The 18,473-nt window shown below is 42.9% G+C and overlaps 1 protein-coding gene across 3 annotated transcripts in view; it reads right to left on the reverse strand.

The window, feature by feature from the left end:
- LOC148030654 (Pentatricopeptide repeat (PPR) superfamily protein) overlaps positions 1-18,173 on the reverse strand; it is a 143,120-nt gene extending 124,947 nt beyond the window's left edge. For 2 of the 3 annotated variants that reach the window (XM_087687003.1, XM_087687004.1), the window contains exon 1: positions 17,504-18,173. In XM_087687003.1, coding sequence (XP_087543129.1) covers positions 17,504-18,143 — 640 coding nt within the window. In that variant the 5' untranslated portion in view covers positions 18,144-18,173. Of the gene's footprint in view, positions 1-17,499 lie in introns of all 3 variants that reach the window. The other variant, XM_087687005.1, reaches the window with a different exon arrangement.
- Positions 18,174-18,473: the final 300 nt, after the last annotated feature.

Here is an 18,473-nt window from a genome sequence, read left to right on the forward strand (position 1 = left end):
CTCTCCTTGGGTTACACCTACGGAGGGATTCCCATTTTCTACTCACCGTGTTCCCGTCCCACCTCCTTGGGTTCCTCATGTGGCTACCATGCCCATGCTTAGTCAACCCATCCCTACCTATGGATCCACCTTGCACACTACACGCATGCGTGGTGGGCACTCTAGGGCCCATTCCCAAGTGTACTCCACTCCCCCATCCTACCCACACTACACTTTTTCACACTATCCATCTTCAAGCACTACCACTCCTATTGCAACGGGCAAGAATGCCTTCACGGATAAGACACGTTTTAACGGGTCAAATTTCACCACTTGGTCTAATTTCATGCAACAAGTGCTTGAGTCTCATAGTCTTTGGAACCTTGTCATTGGTCTAGAGCCAATTGCCGGACCCTCGACTAGCTCACCCTGATTACATCCATCAATGGAGAGCCCGCAATGCCACAGCCAATGTTGAGCTCATGCAAGGATTGCTTCCTGAGTTTCACTTTCAATTGTAGCACTTCCCGCTCGCGTCAAAGCGTTCGAGTCACCTTCTCGACCGCTATGCGGCTCGTGGTCGTACTCGGAGCATCAATCTCGACTTTGAGCTTCAAGAGTTCTCTATTAAGGACGGGGATGATCTGAAAGTCAAGCTGGCTGAATATAGGCGGTTACTTGCCGAGTTCGCCACTACTAGCTCTCCAAAGTCAAATGACGATTAAGTTACATTCTTCTTGAATAAGTTGCCTGATAAGTACTTCAATTTCATTCAACACATCATCTCCCAACCTAGATTGTCAACCTTCTACGAGTTTGAGTGTTAGTTCTTGCGTTACGCGAGGTTGTATGATCAAGTCCACAAAAAAAATCCTCATCACAGCCTTATTCAGAGCGAAGGGGGTTGGTTGCCTCTTCTTCGGGAGGGACAACCACTAGTGGCAAGAACTCGCTAGATGCGAAGGCAAGCCAATCAAAGGGTGACTCCTCTTCCTCAGATGGAACCAAAGAATCTAGACCTATCTAGCAGCAACTCCCTAAGAAAAACCGGTTTTGCACACATTGCCAGAAAGCAAGCCATGTGGACGAGGAGTGTCGCTCCAAGGCCCGAGGTCTTCCACCTAAACAGCCTCTGTAGACCGTTGCGACTGCATAGTCCAATGGGGCTACGCCCTCCGCCCCTGCTTCATGCTCCTTCAGCACCCGTTGTTGTTGCTGTTGGACATGTGGCTCGAGTACAGCCTCAGCAGCCCATCTCTTTCACTACCCCTGCGGGATTGGCTGATTGGTCTGCAGGTTCCGATCCCATTGCACTTCATGCATCCATCTCACCTTCCTCTCCACCTCGTCAGGCATTCCCTTCACAGAGCCCTGCTACTACTGGACATACGCGATGGTAGCCACCTTCTTCGACTCACATGCCTCTAGGTCCTTTCGGATACCCTAGGTCAGTCTAGCGTTCATTTTTCGCACTCTTAGAGTCGGGCCCATAGGATTCGTTATCCTTAGTTTTTCCATTTTTTTTGTCTTCCGTTGCATTTACTCACACACATACACATTCATTGCATTTATTTTGAGTTAGATTTTCTTTCTATTCTGTTTTGCTTTGGAGCATCTCACCACTAACCTTTGTATTTGCAGATTCTCATCTCTTTTGCAGGGTTTTTTCTTTCAGTGTAGGGCTAACTTGTAGATTGCTTTGGTCCTCCCTGGGCTAGAGACGTGGGAATGCGCACCGTTCCTTTCATGGTTGTTGGGAATAAAGGGCCATTGTGCCTTTTATATGTGCACGGGTGTGAACACACCCTTAGCACATTGTACTTTCATGCATATATCTATCTAAAAACCTAAAGTGGTACACTCGTCAGTGTACCAAAAAACGTGTTCACTCTCTACTCTACTCACTCGCACTCTCTCTCTCTCACTGCGCGTAATGACTGTCTGCCTCCTCGATCTCCATGCCTAATCAATTCCTTCAAACTAGTATCAGAGCGTAAGGTGCTGCAGATGGTCGTCAGGCTGAGGCAAAAGACCAGCGTGGTGACGAGAGCTCAAAGCCGAGCAGGAGAGTCACAGGTGTAAGCTATAGGCGGTGACAGTCGACTGCAGCAGGCGTGGACCAAGCGTGCGACGGATTGTAGCTGACGTGCGACTTCTGCAGGCGACGTTGCAAACTGGCGACGACCAGCAGTCGGGCGGTGTGTAAGAGGCGGCGTGACAGTCGGACTGCACGAGGACAAGCTGCCACGCGACTCAACTGCACCGGGCACTGACGAGCGCGACCAGCCGGCGGGCGTGACGGTCAGGCGATGCCTGGCGGGTCAACGGACCCGTCCCTATCAGATTTTTCCAAAATTCAATCTTTTTTTTTTCAATTGCTTCATCCACTGACGGGGTTTCACGCATGTAAGCACAAGACTTTAGATCTGTGCAAAATCGGCTCAAAAATTTGGGGCTTTTCTCGAATCTAGGGATCTCAACCCAAAATTGGACAATCTGACTTAGAAATTGCAAAGTCGGTGCACATTTGCCAAGGGAATTTTGAGGCTTTTCACATTTTTAGAGAAATTCTTTCAATTTCACTGAAATTAGTGAACGCAGGACTTGGAAAATTTGGGGATTTGTCCAGATTTCATGCGTGCAAGATGCAATAGTGATATTTGTCCCGAAAATTGCAGGAATTTGTGACATTTTGTCCCCGACATTTGGGGCTTTTCATGTACATGCACAAATTGGGCTGAAATTTACCCAATTTCTTGACATTGAGGCACATTGGACCCCGTGCAATTTGGGGCTTTTGCGATTTGGGCAAAATTTGTGCAGCATTTGGTCATTTTATGTATATGCAGGTTGAATTCCACGCAATTTAGACATCAACACCTGGTAAAATTTAGGGGTTTTGCTGAAATTGCTTTATTTTGGCAAAATTGGACAGTCCTATGCATGATAGAGCAAATGCAAATGTGTGTTTGACGCTTTTAAGCACAAAATTTTGGGGCTTTTGACCGTTCGTGTCAAATTTTATGCCCGTGGGTACACGTACAACAGAAATTGCAGCTGAAATTTTGGGATTTCTCATGTAATGTGATGCACATGCCCTTGGAACAGCTGTAATCAGTTGGATAATGCTGTAGCACTTGGTTTGGTGCTTCTGAAAACTGAATTACAGATCTGAAATCTGTACTTCTGCATGGTCATTTATTGCTGATTGGTACTTGTTTGTACCTTGGTCACTTGGGTGACAATTTGGGCCTGCATTTACTGGTTTTTTTGTCACATTTGAGCTGAAAACCATGGCTGGCAGCAATGACAGCAATAATTTGATGCATATAAAGAAGCTTGAAGGCGCACATAATTTTGCAGTGTGGCAAAAACAGTGCTACAATATCCTGTTACAAAAGAAGTAGGCAAAGCCGATCAAAACTAAAGGGGCAAAGCCTATGGACATGGATCAGGACGATTGGGATGAGTTGAATGAGCTTGCACACTCAACCATAGAGCTATCGATTTCTGATGCCTTGCTCTTCAACATTGAAGGTTTGGATTCTGCATATACCATATGGACCAGACTGGAAGAACTATATGCACAGAAGAGTATTGCAAGCAAAGTGTATTGGCTGAAAAAGCTTATGGATTTGCGTATGAAAGAAGGTACAGCAATGTCTACTCACTTGAGTGAGTTTAACTCCATTTTCAGCCAGCCGGTTGCCTTGAAGTTCATGATTGATGAGGAATTTAAGGCTACTTTATTGCTTTGCACTCTACCAGAGAGTTGGGATACATTCAGGACTGCTATGAGCAATTCTAATGTGATCCTTTTGTATGCTGATGTAGAGAGTGCTCTACTTATGGAAGAGATGAATCGGCAGAACAATGCATCCAGTAAGTCTTCCAGTGCTTTGCATACTAGGGGCAGATCACAGCAAAAGGGCAAATATGATGGCAAGGGACGCAGTAAATCACATGGCAAAGATGTTGAATGCCATCATTGTGGCAAGAAGGCTCACTTTAAACATGACTGCTACAAATGGAAGAAAGAGAAAGGAAAAGGCAAGAAGACAGATGATTGCAAGGAAGAGAAGAAGGACAGTCAGCCTAAGAAGAGCAGTGTAAAAATTGAAGAGGTAAATGTAGTCACTCATGACAGTGACGGTGGGAGTGATGTACTCTTTGTCTCTTCACATTTTGGCGCACATGCTTTACTTGCAGATACAGATGATGACATGCATACCTGGATTCTTGATTCAGGTGCTTCCTTTCATGTCACTCCTCATCGTGAGTAATTTTCTGCCTATACAAGGGGTCGACATGGTGTTGCCCATCTTAGGGACAACTATGCATGTGAGATTGCAGGTATTGGCAGTGTACAGTTACAGTTTCAGCATGGCTCTATCTTTACACTTCAGCATGTACGACATGTACCTCAGCTCAAGAAGAGCTAGATTAGCACAGGGCAGCTAGATGATGATGGTTTTCATACCACCTTTGGTGATGGAAAATGGAAGATCTGTAAGGGACCTAGGGTTATTACCAGAGGTTACAAGAGTGATACTTTGTATCCACTTCATGTATCTAGTGTGCGTGACCATGTTGTTGCCATGAACGAGCAGCCAAGCGTTTCTTTGTGGCATGGCCGGTTCCGACACATGAGTCAAACAAGAATGAAAGTGCTTTCTCGTTTGGGTTACTTGCCTTGTCTTCATTATGATGATTTTGAGCACTGTGATAATTGTATTTATGGCAAACATGCACAAACGTCTCACAAAAAGTCTCTTTCTTTGAAATCTTCTCCTCTAGAGTTAGTGCATTCGGATGTATGTCAAATGCTAGGATTATCGTTAGGGGGAAATAAATATTTTGTCACCTTTGTCGATGATGCTACACTGAAGGTATGGGTTTACCCCATTTGTAGCAAGGATGAAGTGCTTGATAAGTTTAAAAAATTATTGGCATTGGCTGAAAATCAGACAGATAAGGCACTTAAGTGTCTTCGCTCTGACAATGGTGGGGAATATGTGTCCAAAGCCTTTCAGGCATTTTGTGGCAGCAAAGGGATAAAGAGGGAGCTCACTGCCCCTCATAATCCACCCCAAAATGGAGTTGCAGAGCGTATGAATCGGACCATACAGGATAAGGTCCGTACGATGCTGTCTCGTGCTGCATTACCCCATGATTTTTGGGCAGAGGCTATTATGACAGCCGTTCACTTGATTAATCGCTCACCAAACAGGTCTTTTGGGGGGGGATTTCCCCAAGAAGCATGGTCGGGCAAGCCACCTTCATATGCTCATCTGAAAGTGTTTGGCTGCGAGGCTTTTGTGCACATTCGTAAAGAAAAACGCAGCAAACTTGAGCCAAAGTCCTGTAAATGCATTTTCCTAGGATATGGTGACGAGGGTGAAATGGGGTATAAATTGTGGGATCCCGAGAAAAGGAAAATAGTACGCAGCAATGACGTTATCTTCTGGGAAGATCGCATGCACAAACAGCCCGAAAAGACTTAGGAGGTCCATAGGGTTGTATTCCGGAAAGAAATACCTTTTGGACAGCAAAATGTACCCACTGTACAGCAACAAATACCTGATGTAAATGATGCTGGAAATGATCAGGCAACTATTGCCCATGAAAATGAGCCATTACATGTGCAGGAACAGCAAAGACAGCAAGTTGTTAATGCTGATTTCCAGGCTGAAATGCCAGGACAGCATGCTGAAAAAAATAAATTTGCACGAACAGCCAGCAAATAATGACCATTGGGTTAGGAGATCGTCTAGGGCTACTAGACAACCTGACAAATTTGTTCCTGGTGCAATTAATGTGGCTGATTATGTCATGTTGACAGACTCTGGTGAACCGTCTTGCTTCAAGGAAGCAATGGACAGACAAGACAGCAAGAAATGGTATAAAGCCATGCTGTCAGAGATGGAATCTCTTGAAAAAAATGGCACTTGGGACTTGGTGCAGTTGCCTAAAGGGCAAAAAACCCTTCCATGCAAATGCGTTTACAAAATGAAGGTCACTTCTGGTTCCTCACCAAAGTAAAAGCAAGATTGGTTGCAAAGGGGTACAAGCAGGAGCATGGAATTGACTTTGATGAGATTTTCTCTCCTATAGTCAAGATGACTACATTGAGAACCATTTTGGGCTTGGTTGCAATTGAGGATATGGAGCTCATACAGATGGATGTAAAGACTGCGTTTTTACATGATGATCTGCATGAAGACATATATATGCAACAACCTAAAGGGTTTGTTGAACAAAAGGAGTTTGTATGGACTGAAACAAGCACCAAGAGAATGGTATCATAAGTTTGATACATTCATGCAGTCCCAAGGCTTTCATAGAAGTCAAGTGGATCACTGCTTGTACACCAAGAAGGCAACAGATGGCAGCCTGATTATCTTGGTTTTGTATGTAGATGGCATGCTAATTGCTGACAGGGATACTCATGTCTTGGATTCAATGAAGCAAAGTCTTCATGGCAGCTTTGACATGAAGGATCTTGGTGATGCAAATCACATTCTTGGCATGCGAATACTCAGAGATAGATCTAAAGGCTTACTCTATCTATCTCAGCAAGAGTATATCTCCAAAGTTTTGCAGTGTTTCAATATGGAGGGGGGGGAAACAATTGGGGTTCCATTGCCTCTATATGTGAAACTCAATGCAGAGGACAGCCCTACATCTGATGATGAGAAAGCTAAAATGGCCAAGATGCCATATGCTTCAGCTGTTGGCAATTTGATGTATGCTATGGTTGCTACACGTCCTGACATTGCTTTTGCAGTGGGAGTGGTTAGCAGATACATGGCAACCCTTGGCAAGAAGCATTGGGATGCAGTGAAAGGTATTATGGGATACCTCAAAGACACAAAGGAGTTGTGCATCTACTTTGGAAACTTTGGAAAGCAGAAGGCGTCTGTTGTTGGCTTTACGGATGCAAACTATGCTGGTCATACGGACTGCAAGAAGTCCACTTCTGGGTATGTGTTTATTTTCACAGGAGGAGCGGTCTCTTGGATCTCTAGGCTACAAAAGTGTGTTGCATTGTCTACTACAGAGGTAGAGTATGTAGCTTCCACTGAGGCATGCAAGGAGGCTTTATGGCTTTCACGTCTCGAGGGAGAGCTTGGCATCACAGAGTTACCTATTCTCCATTGTGATAGTCAAAGTGCTATCATGCTAGCACGGAATCCTGTCTTTCATACAAAGACAAAGCACATACAGGTGAAGTACCACTTCATTAGAGAAGTACTTGACAGCAAGAGCATTGAGCTTGTCAAAGTGCACACAGATGATAATCCTGCAGACCTTCTCACGACGGGTCTTCCAGCAGAGCGATTTGCTCATTACTGACAGATGATGGGAGTTGGATAGATATATTTATTTCAGCTTTGTACATACTTAAACTTAGCTGATTCTTTTCTCCTCTTAAGGCACATTGCCTTTAGGTAGGAGGTTGTTGGAAATAAAGGGTCATTGTGTCTTTTATATGTGCACGGGTGTGAACACACCCTTAGCACATTGTACTTTCATACATATATCTATCTAAAAACCTTAAGTGGTACACTCGTCATTGTGCCAAAAAACGTGTTCACTCTCTACTCTGCTCACTCGCACTCTCTCTCTCTCTCTCACTCTGCGTAATGATTGTCTGCCTCGATCTCCGTGCCTAATCGATTCCTTCAATGATTTCATCATCCTAGGAGTGCTTGCTCTTCTTCCAGCATGGCGGTTTCCCCTCCCGAGGTGGATCATACAGCATCTCTCTCAATACTATCATGGCGGTGACTTCTACCTTGCTCTTCTCCACTTCATCTTCTTTCATTCCTTATGGTTCTCGGCACCATATGAAGACCGATATCAAGCTCCTCTTCCTTCTTCGGCATCTACATCTAGGTTGAGAGGGGGTTCCTACCCTTCTTGGTATTCTACAGGCTTCAGCACTTTGTCTTCGACATCGGCTTCTTCCCCATGTTGTACCTTACCCTTTGCATTGCCTGATTACATCATCCTTGTACTAGAGTGCTTGGGCAAGTGAACAATTTTTCGGAGTCATAGAAAAAAATAAGGTCCTCTGCGAGTTGCTTAGCCGTACGCCTCTCAAAGAGCAATCTACCAATTTCGAGGTGGTAACACTTAAAAGAACCAGTGAAACTCTCAACATTTTTCCACTCACAGCAATCTGAAGGGTATACTTTTGTAAATACGAGACAAGTTGTTACACAGGTATCATGAAATTTCTCATTCTCAATGAGTTGCAAATACTTATTGTTTGCAATGTTTCGTTGAAAGGGCACAGTGGACGCAATATGTAGTTGTTTTTGCATGAATACATGTTGTACAACACAGTCCAAGTGGCACCTACTGCATGAGCATTCTTCAGTATGTAGCATACTTTGCATCTCATTATGCAGAGCACCACTTCCGCGGATCCTAAGCTGTTTCCACCGACAGCTATTGTTACCACACCACCATCCTTCTTCATCACATGGATACCTCCTCCCCTATTTTTCCTCATCGTCGACACCCTGAGTGGATGGGTTAGCTTGTACTGTTTTGTGATGTGTTGGGTGTACCCTCCCTACTCCCGTCTTCTGAGTCACTTTTACTCAACCAGCCGCATCCCATCAATTTTACTTCACTTATTCAAAAAAAAAAAAAACCATGTAGTTCCATCCGCCTTTGTAGGGCTTGGTAGGCCACTGGGCAGCCGATGTGTACCCTTTGTCCGATGCCCTATCCTCTCTTGGGTGGCTACTTGGATTCCCTTGGTAAGATAACCATCGCCTCTGTAGTCTTGGTAGGCCACTGAGCAGCTGACATGCACCCTTTGTCCGATGCGTTGGCTGCTTTGAGGTGGGACGCCTTGGGGTACATAAACATCACAATGGCTGGCCTAACCTTTTAGCTCAGTTTTGGGCCTGAGAAGGGGTGTTGAGCTAAAATATGCATTACTTGCTAATTAGCCTCTTAAACAGCCCCAAAACACACTAAAAATGCTCTTTTAGAGAGAAATCCTAAAACGAGGAGCGGTTCAAGAGAGTTCAATGGAAACCCTAAAACGGGGAGCGGTTCGAGAGAGTTTAGTGGAAACCCTAATTTTTGGGCCGTCCTTCCACATCTATAAATAGACAGGCTGTCCCCATTCAGCCATCATCCTTGTTTAAAGGTTATACCATCCCACACACCCTCTGCCGCTGTTGGCGGTCAGCTTCCAGCCTGCAGCCCACCTCCATCTGCTATCCGGCCATCATCGACTGCAGCCACATTATCTTCAACCTGTCCATTGCTATAGGCGACAGCTCTCAGCTGCTGCTGGCGACTACTACAAATTGTCCCAGACTGCTGTTCAGCTTGTTGTCCATCATCTCCAGGGTCAGCCAGCCTACATTTTCAGTATTGCAAGCCGTGACCCTCTCAGACACTGTTTTAGCCTGTTGTTTACAGCAGACTGTGCACAGTTTCCAGCCTCCAATTGGTGGTACACTGCTGTGTTTACCAGTTTCCAGCCTCCAGACTATTGTGTTTTGGTGACCAGCCTGTTGCCATTCACTATTCAACACTCCGACAGGTGGTCATAGACTTAGGATCCGTCTTCGGTGGACATCACACTCCGACATTGCTCTGCCCTTAAGCACACTGTACACTCTTACATTCACTTACAGCATTCATTCACTTCAGAGTTGTGTTCTCTCTCTCCCTTCTTCTATTTGTGTTTGAGTTTTGAGTTTTGCATTTAGGGTTTGAGTTTTGCCCTCTGTGTCTGTGTCTGTCTCTTTATGTTTCTGTCGTGGTCATACACTCTGTGTGTCCTCAGTGCAAACCCTAGTAGTTTCCTTCACAAAATAGAGGGTGTAGGTACCATTCACTTGGCTCTTGAAAATGGCCAAGAGTTGATTTTACAAGATGTCAGATATGTACCTGGCATAAAGAAAATTCTATTGTCAATTGAGCAGCTTAATGCAAGAGGATACTTCACTACCTTTGGTGATGGATCTTGAAAGGTCCACAAGGGCTCTATGGCATATGCTAATTGTTAAAGGCAACAAGAAGGTGATGGATCTTGAAAGGTCCACAAGGGCTCTATGGCATATGCTAATTGTTAAAGGCAACAAGAAGGGAACTTTGTACTATTTGCATTGTAAAGCATTACCTGGCAAGTTTTTGACTGTGGCTAAAGTTCATTCACAAATGGAACTTTGGCATAAAAGACTTGGCTATATAAGCCAAAAAGACCTTCAAGTTCTCTCTTAGTCACTTTTATTGATGATTTCAATAGAAAGTCATGGGTGTATGTTTTAAAGAGCGAAAAGGGAGTGTTGGATGCTTTCAAAATATTTCATACCTTTGTTACCACACAAAAAAGACTCAAGTTAAAAGCTATAAGAATGGATAATGGGGACGAGTATGTTTCTAATGAGTTCACAAGGTTTTATGAGATGCATGGCATTAAGAGGGAGTTGACAACCCCTTATAATCTTGCATCAAATGGCGAGATTGAAAGATATAATCGCACACTTTGTGAGAGAGTTAGATGCATGTTATCTACAACCAATCTCCCACATCAGTTTTGGGGAGAGGCTCTTAAAACTGCAGTCCATGTATACAATTACTTTCCCAATAGTGCATTGGAAAATGGCATTCCTGAAGAGGTTTGATCTGGCAAAACTGCTTCAAATGACCATTTGCCTGTCTTTGGTTGTGATGCCTTTGTTCATGTTCTTGTACATCAAAGGAATAAACTAGACATGAAATCCATCAAGGGCATCTTCATGGGATATGGAGATGAGAGAGAGATGGGTTATAGAGTTTGGCTTCCTCAGGACGACAGGAAAATAGTACGCAAGCAAGGCATAGAATTTAATGAGGCAAAGTTGCTGAAAAATGCTACACATGGTGACCTTGACAAAAAGAATGTCAAATTTCAGCATGAACAGCCAACTATTCAGCAACCATTAGCTGAAGATTATGTTCCTTTTGATGCTAAAAATGAGCAGCAACATGTTGAGCTACAGCCAGAAGATAATGGACAGCAAATAGATGCACATGATGGAATAGGACAGCAAGAAGCACATGCTGAAAACAGGTTACAGCAGCAAGAAAATGCTGAAAATCATCCACCAAGTGATGATGTGAGCATTCCTGAGAATATAGGCCCATTGCCTAACAATACAGATCATTGGGTAAGAAGGTCTACACGTGTCAAAAGGCAGCCACAAAGGTTTCAACCATCTTTGGATTGTATTTTATTAACTGATGAAGATGAGCCTTTGACATTTAGAGAGGCACAATCATGTGAAAACAAGAGAAAGTGGGAGCTTGCTATGCAAGAAAAGATGAAGTCTTTGTATGTGAATAACACATGGGAGCTTGTACCTTTGCCTAAGGATAGGAAAGCTATCCCTAATAAATGGGTTTACAAGGTGAAATGTAATGACTGGAGCCCAAGTACAAGGCACGTTTGGTTACTAAGGGCTATACACAAAAGAAAGACATAGACTTCCAGGAGGTTTTTTCACCAGTGGTCAAGACAACTACACTTCGTGTCTTGTTTGCTCTCACTACATCCTTGGATTTAGAGTTGGATCAGAAGGATATAAAGACTGCTTTTCTTCATGGTGACCTAGATGAAGAGCTGTACATGCAATAGCCCAAAGGTTTTGCTATTCCAGGGAAAGAGCATTTAGTTTGTAAGTTGAAATGCAGCTTATATGGGCTGAAACAAGTCCCTAAACTGTGGTATAAAAAGTTTGATACTTTTATGCTTAGTCATGGATTTAAACGCAATCATGCACATCATTGCTTATACACTAAAAAAGCTAATGATGAAAGCCTTATTGCGCTGGTCTTATATGTGGATGAAATGCTGATTTCAAGAAAGTAAAAGAGTACTTCAAATGCTCTTAAAAGGCAGCTGTGTTCAGCCTTCTCAATGAAAGATTTGAGGGCAATTGAACACATTTTAGGCATGCGCATTAAAAGAGATAGAGAGCAACATCTCTTGTTTCTCTCCCAGGACAAGTACATCAGCAAAGTACTTGACAGATTTAATATGGCTGATGCTAAGCCTCTTGGTGTGCCTTCACCGCCACATACAAAGCTTAGCAAAGCTGATTACCCAAAAGAAGATGCAGCTACTACTACTATGAAGGGCATACCTTATGCATCAGCTTGTAGTTCTTTGATGTATGCCATGGTTGCAACTCGTCCTGACATTGCTCATGTAGTGGGAGTTGTTAGTAGATTCATGTCTAGCCCTGGCAAGCCACATTGGGAAGCAATGAAATGTATCTTTAGATACTTAAAAGATACACAAAAAAATTGTATATGCTATGGAAAGGGTACAATAAAGCTGCAGGGACTCTGTGATTCGAACGTTGCAGGAGATCTTGACACTAGAAAATCTACCACTGGGTATGTCCTTACTTGCTATTTCTTGGTGTTCAAGGTTGCAAAAAATTGTGGCACCGAGTGCTATAGAGGTTGAATATATTTTTGCCACAGAAGCTTCTAAGGAAGCTATTTGGCTTGGTCGTTTGGTCAAGGATTTTGGTCTTTCTTCCCGTACTCCAATGCGCTTGGTTGTGATAGCCACATTGCCATATGTCTGACTAAGAATACTATGTTTCATGCACATACCAAACACATAGATGTTCAGTACCACTTCATTCGACAAGTCTTGGATGATGGTCTTGTCACACTGACTAAGGTCGAAACCCAAGATAACCTTGCAAATGTTCTCACTAAGAGTCTTGCAAAGGCTCAGCATGAGCATTGCATCTGATTAGTGGGAATTGGCTAGCTTAAAGATACCACTTCAAGCCTTCAAGTGGGAGGTTGTTGGCTGTAAAGTCTCTTAATCTCCGTATGTATAAACTTGCGAGTGTGAACACACCCTTATTTATACCCTAATATATAAATACATTTTATTCTTTGTGTACCCATACTCAACTGGTACACTCATCTTGGGATTCTCTCACTCTCACTCTCAACACTGCTCTTGCTCCATTTCTGTCTCGTGCTTCATTGTGCACTTATCCCAGCAGTATCATAGTGATGGTACTCTAGATAAGCACAAGGCATGGCTCGTTGCAAAGGACTTTGCACAGCAGCCAAGGGTGGACTTCCATGACAACTTGCACCTACACCTCGGATGGCTACCATGACAGCAGCCAAGAGTGGACTTCCATGACAACTTGCACCTACACCTCGGATGGCTACCATTAGGGCCGTTCTCAGCAATGGCTAGTTCATCAACTTGATGTGAAGTCTGATTTCCTTAAAGGAGATTTGAAGGAGGAGATCTATGTTGAGTGATCTCTTGATTTTTCCTTATCCAATGGACATATGTACAAGTTAAGAAAGGCCCTTTACGACCTCGAACAAACTCCACATGCTTGGAATGAGAAGATAGACTCATTCATCCAAGGGATGTTAGAATATTGGCATTCCTCTTCTAATCCCCAATTGTATGTCCACACCTTAGCTAGAGGGCAAGCGTTGTTCGATCATTATGTGGATGATCTCGTCTTCATAGGTGACCATGCCTAAAAGGTCAAGCAAACAAAGGAGGCACTCCACGAGGTATTCGAGATGACAAATATGGGACTTCTCCATTTCTTTTTAGGTCATAAGATTTGACAAACTCTAGGGGGGATTTTCATCTCCCAATAGCGGTATGTGCAGGAGCTTTTGACTATGTTTGAGATGGAGTGATGCAAGGCTATTTCTACTCCTATGGATCTAAACTGAAAGACTACAACCCATGCAAATTCACCACTAATGGATGCCACCAGATATAAAGAGTTGATTGGGTCATTGATATGGCTCCTAAACACTCAGATTGATTTGTGCTTTTCAATAGGTTTGCTTGTAGGGTTCATGAGTGAGCCCAAGGAGATTCATGAAAGGCTACTATGAGGATTCATTATTCATTATTCAGAAGGTACTGCAGATTCAGCTTTAATTCTTACAAGTTGGAAGGATTGAGATTAGGCCAGAGATGTTGACCAATAGAGATCAACAAAACAGGATATAACTTTACTTTGGGTCCAAGTGTTATCGCGTGGAGTGGCAAGAAGTAGCCCACAGTTGCCCTTTCTTCTACAGAGACGAAGTATAGAACAGCCTCTTCTACCACATGTGAGACTATGTAGCTTCGAAGGTTACTAGGAGAGCTTGGTTGCCCACAGACAAGTCCTGCGACATTTCATTGCAACAATGAGAGTTGCATTGCCTTGGCACAAAACCCTGTGTTTCATGCTAGGTCGAAGCACATTGAGATATAGTACCATTTTATTTGAGAGAAGATCTTGGATGAGACTATTGATGTGGTATACTACAAGACACAAGACAATTTGGTAGATTTGTTTATGAAGGCACTTCCTCAAGTCGTTCTATGACAACACTCAAAATCCCCGAGCCTTATGCCGCATCCACGATTTAAGAGCGCATGTTAGAGATTTAGTCATCCCCTCGCCTGGCATTGTTAGGCTACAATAGGTACAATTAGTACTATCAAGCACAATTACACATTTCCTATCATTTTTGGGCATTTTCAATAGTCACCAAGACAAGGCAAGTTGGACCACATGGCAATGTCACATGGCACAACTAATCAAGATCGCTCATTTTATTATTATTTTATGTGCAATCGGCAATATTTGCAATTGGTCGGTTAGTTTTGGCTACCTGACCTCGTGATTTTACGGCTATTTTTTCAGCTATTTAGACTGAGCATGCAGCCATCCCACAATCACTTGTGTTTCAAGTAGTGAGAGAGATCGGCTCGAGGAGATACTTCGACAGCCTTCTCATTTCAGTATTCATTGACTGCATATTCCACTCTAACACAAGTAGCCTCCACCTCCAAGTGGCTTTTCCACTTGACCAAATACTCGACGAGGTCATTTAGTCCTAAGGTCAAGAACCAATTCGGATTTGAGTGGAGCATATCAAGCAATATCCTCAAGCCATGGGACTTCCTCAATTGGAACAATCAATTCACCTTGTCCCAATCGTTCTTTCAAATGACTCACACGGAACACAAGGTGAACTTTGACTTCTAAAGATAAATCCAACTCATAGGATACACTACTTAATCTTCTTGGTAATCTAAAAAGGACCACAATATCTCGAAGCCAATTTGTAGTCCTTAGCTGCAGTCATTGAATTAGAGTCCTTTGGGACTTTAAGGTAAACCTACATACCCTCTTGAAGCTCTTGAGAGTACAATGTTGGTTAGTATAAAATGTAGCACGATCTTATGCTGTTTTAATGCTTTTCTTAGCAATGATCAATATCTCCTGCATATCATATAGAAAGTCAACTACAAACTATATTTTCACCCCCGTGAACTTTATGGCAATCTGTGGTTTCGGCCCATAATTGTACATAACCATAAACAAGCTATACCCAATAGCCAAATGCTTAGCACTATTATAAGCAAACTCAAACAAAGAAGCATAACACTCCCAACCAAATTGCCTACACAAGACATGCATGCAACATATCCTCCATGGTTTGATTTGTCATTTCGGTTATCCATCGGTTTCACGATGTTTCAAGAACGACATGGATGATTGAGTTTCCAGTTTTTGGTAAACCGTTTGTTAGAAATGGCCAGTGAACTTAGGATCCCGGTCACTGACTATTTCATCTAGCAAACCATAAAGTCTATAAAGATGTTTGACAAAGAGACCAACCAACTTGTGGCTTTTCACAATCATCTTTGTGGAAATAAATCAAGCCATTTTCGTCAATCAATCAATCACAACCTAGATTATGTCATGGCCTCAATTCGTACGAGACAATCCTACTACAAAATCCATAGAAGTGTTACTCCACTTTCTATTAGAAATTTGTAAAGGATGCAACATCTCCACCTACTTGTGCCATTCAACTTTATTAAGTTGACATTGCAGGCACTCACGCACATAAGACGCAACCATAGTCTCAATATGCGGCCAATAAAAGTAATGAGTAACCAAGGCCAAAGTCCTGTGTATGCTAGGATATTCAATGCTCGGCGCATCATGACTCATATAAAATTTTCTTGCAAATATCCTAATCATCGAGTACACGCATTTTTCCTTGTTTAAAAAAGTAATCAAGTACGAATGGGATACTTTTCTACCATCTCTCTCAGAAGCCAGCTTTCGGCCATCCAAAGAGCCAAAGCTTCCCTAGCTACTAGATCCCTCTTAAACTTGTTGCTAGAACTTACCAAAGTGAAGATCAACCCCATGTGATTGGCACCAAGTCAAGGCCACCAGCCACCCCCTCTCCTAGAAAAATTAGGGCGGCCATAGAAAAGAACACAAGGACGCTCAAGGTGGCCCAAATAACCCTATCCCCCTTGCAAAGGAAGACATGAAGAAAAGATGGAGAAGCGTGAAACATGTGAGGAGTCGGCGTGTGCTCCTACTCACCATGAGACGATTCTCCATGCATGCTAGGACACAAGAAAGCCTCCCCAAATATGCTAGTCCCATCACTATTAGGTGGCCACAAGTCAAGCCCACGATATTGACGACTTTATCCATTGAATCAGAAACCACCAAATGCTCAAGACAAGCCAAACTTCACTCACCTTGTCCTTCATAAATCACAAAAACATTCAAGTGGAAAGAATGATTATTACTCAATGCATAAATACCCAACAAGAGAGAGAATAGATACAACTGTACAATCTGCATATGCAGAGGCAAGTACGACACAGCTTGCAAGCTGAGATGAGCAACAAAAGGGCAAAGAGTGGTTGAACATATACAAGAACACAAAAGTAGGAAGGTCCAATAAGACTCCAAACTTTGAAGAAGCCTTCAAATAAGATAAGGCAACACAGTTTCCAGGGTTCCAACCAACATCTTGTACATGCCTTGCACTTCGCTTTAGCACACACTATTGTCACATATCCGTATCTATGCAAGACTGGGTGGATCACACAAATGGATCTGCCTCATTTTCTTTTATGGAAAACAGCTGTCCACCTAAGCCACATTTAAAACTTTGTCTCCTTTTCCTTCCTCACTTACTTTGGTGGCATGACACAAAATCTCCATTAGATGGTACCATCTGCCCAAAGCATTTGAACATGCATCAGCTAAAGCCACATTTACAGCACAACCTTCAAATTTCTGAGCCTTGAGAGAGGCTAAACACATAGAACAGCCTCAACACAATGCACACTTGACAGAAAGTTACAGCAGTGCATAAAACACTTAACCACATCTCAATGTTCCCCTATATAATTCACAAGTGGAATCAAGTATCACTTTAGTGGTCCTGTACACCTTTTTATGTATATGCAATTGTAGCAATTGACAAGTCTGATGTTCCATTCAAGTCCCTTTCATGATTGATACTGTATGTAACATTTATCCTTTCAGCACCTACACTAAATATGACTCATATCATATGATTGGGAGCCCTCAAAAATATGCAAATGTTTTGGCATAATCATGCAAATGCCAGTAGCAAACAAGTAGAGTAAGTCTGGATCAAGGTCACTCATACATGCCTGTACTGCCTGCCTCAACTCTTCTTTGAATTTGACTGCTGCGCATTGCACTCAAAATAGAAAACGCCAAGTCTGCATTGTTTTCTGCAAGAGCTGCTCGGATAAGTTGAGAACACTCATTTGCTGTCAAAAGCCTGCCGGGCTCACCACATGCTTGCGATATGATTGCAATGCATGCATCAGAACTTGATGCCAGTGCAGCTCTTCTTAAGAGTTCTCCTTCCATAAAGTTAATGCCTTCATTTTCTTCTTTTGAGAGATCAGCACTTTCAGTATCCGGTCTTGCTGTACTTTGATTTCTTGCCTCGTCACTGATGGCATAACTCACATCTGCTTCTTCCTCTTTCGCAATGTTACTGAGTTCAATCTGCTGTTTACTTGAGGCCCGAGTGCACACGATCCTGCTCAAAGGCAGGTGTCGTCCAACCACGGCCATGAAAAGGGTAATCTCCGTGCATGTGATTGCCATTTTTACGTTAGCATGGCGATGGGTGTAAAGCAGATTCCTTCTCTTCCTCTGACACCTGCCGAGCGAGAGCGGTCCTTTGGCCTGCAACGCACTTCTGCTATCATCAGTAAAAGCCTGAGCATCAGTAAACGACCCTGACCTGGCTTGCGGCGACGCCATAGAAGAAGCCATGGTATGCGTGGTGGCTGTCAGCTGCTCGGATAATTCATATTCATATTAATATACTATGTTAAACTTTTTTCTCAAAATACCTGAAAATTTTAGCATTATATTCTTTTTCATATGGTTCACTTCTCTCTCAAATGTATGAAAATCTTACTGCTATATTATTTTAGTTATAGGTTCGGAAATCCTCGAACCTCTAGAGGGCTTCCCGAATTTACCCCTTTTTTCAAACCTCTTTTCTTTAATCAAAATCCCCTCCCCTCCTCTCTTTCTCACGTGTAATATCTTATTTTCTCTTCCTCTTCCCTTTTTTCATTAAAACCTCTTTTTTTTGCT

Source organism: Lygodium microphyllum, chromosome 10 (genome assembly GCF_053477565.2).
Source record: "Lygodium microphyllum isolate KBCC chromosome 10, Lygodium_microphyllum_v1.1.10, whole genome shotgun sequence".
Lineage (NCBI taxonomy): Eukaryota > Viridiplantae > Streptophyta > Polypodiopsida > Schizaeales > Lygodiaceae > Lygodium > Lygodium microphyllum.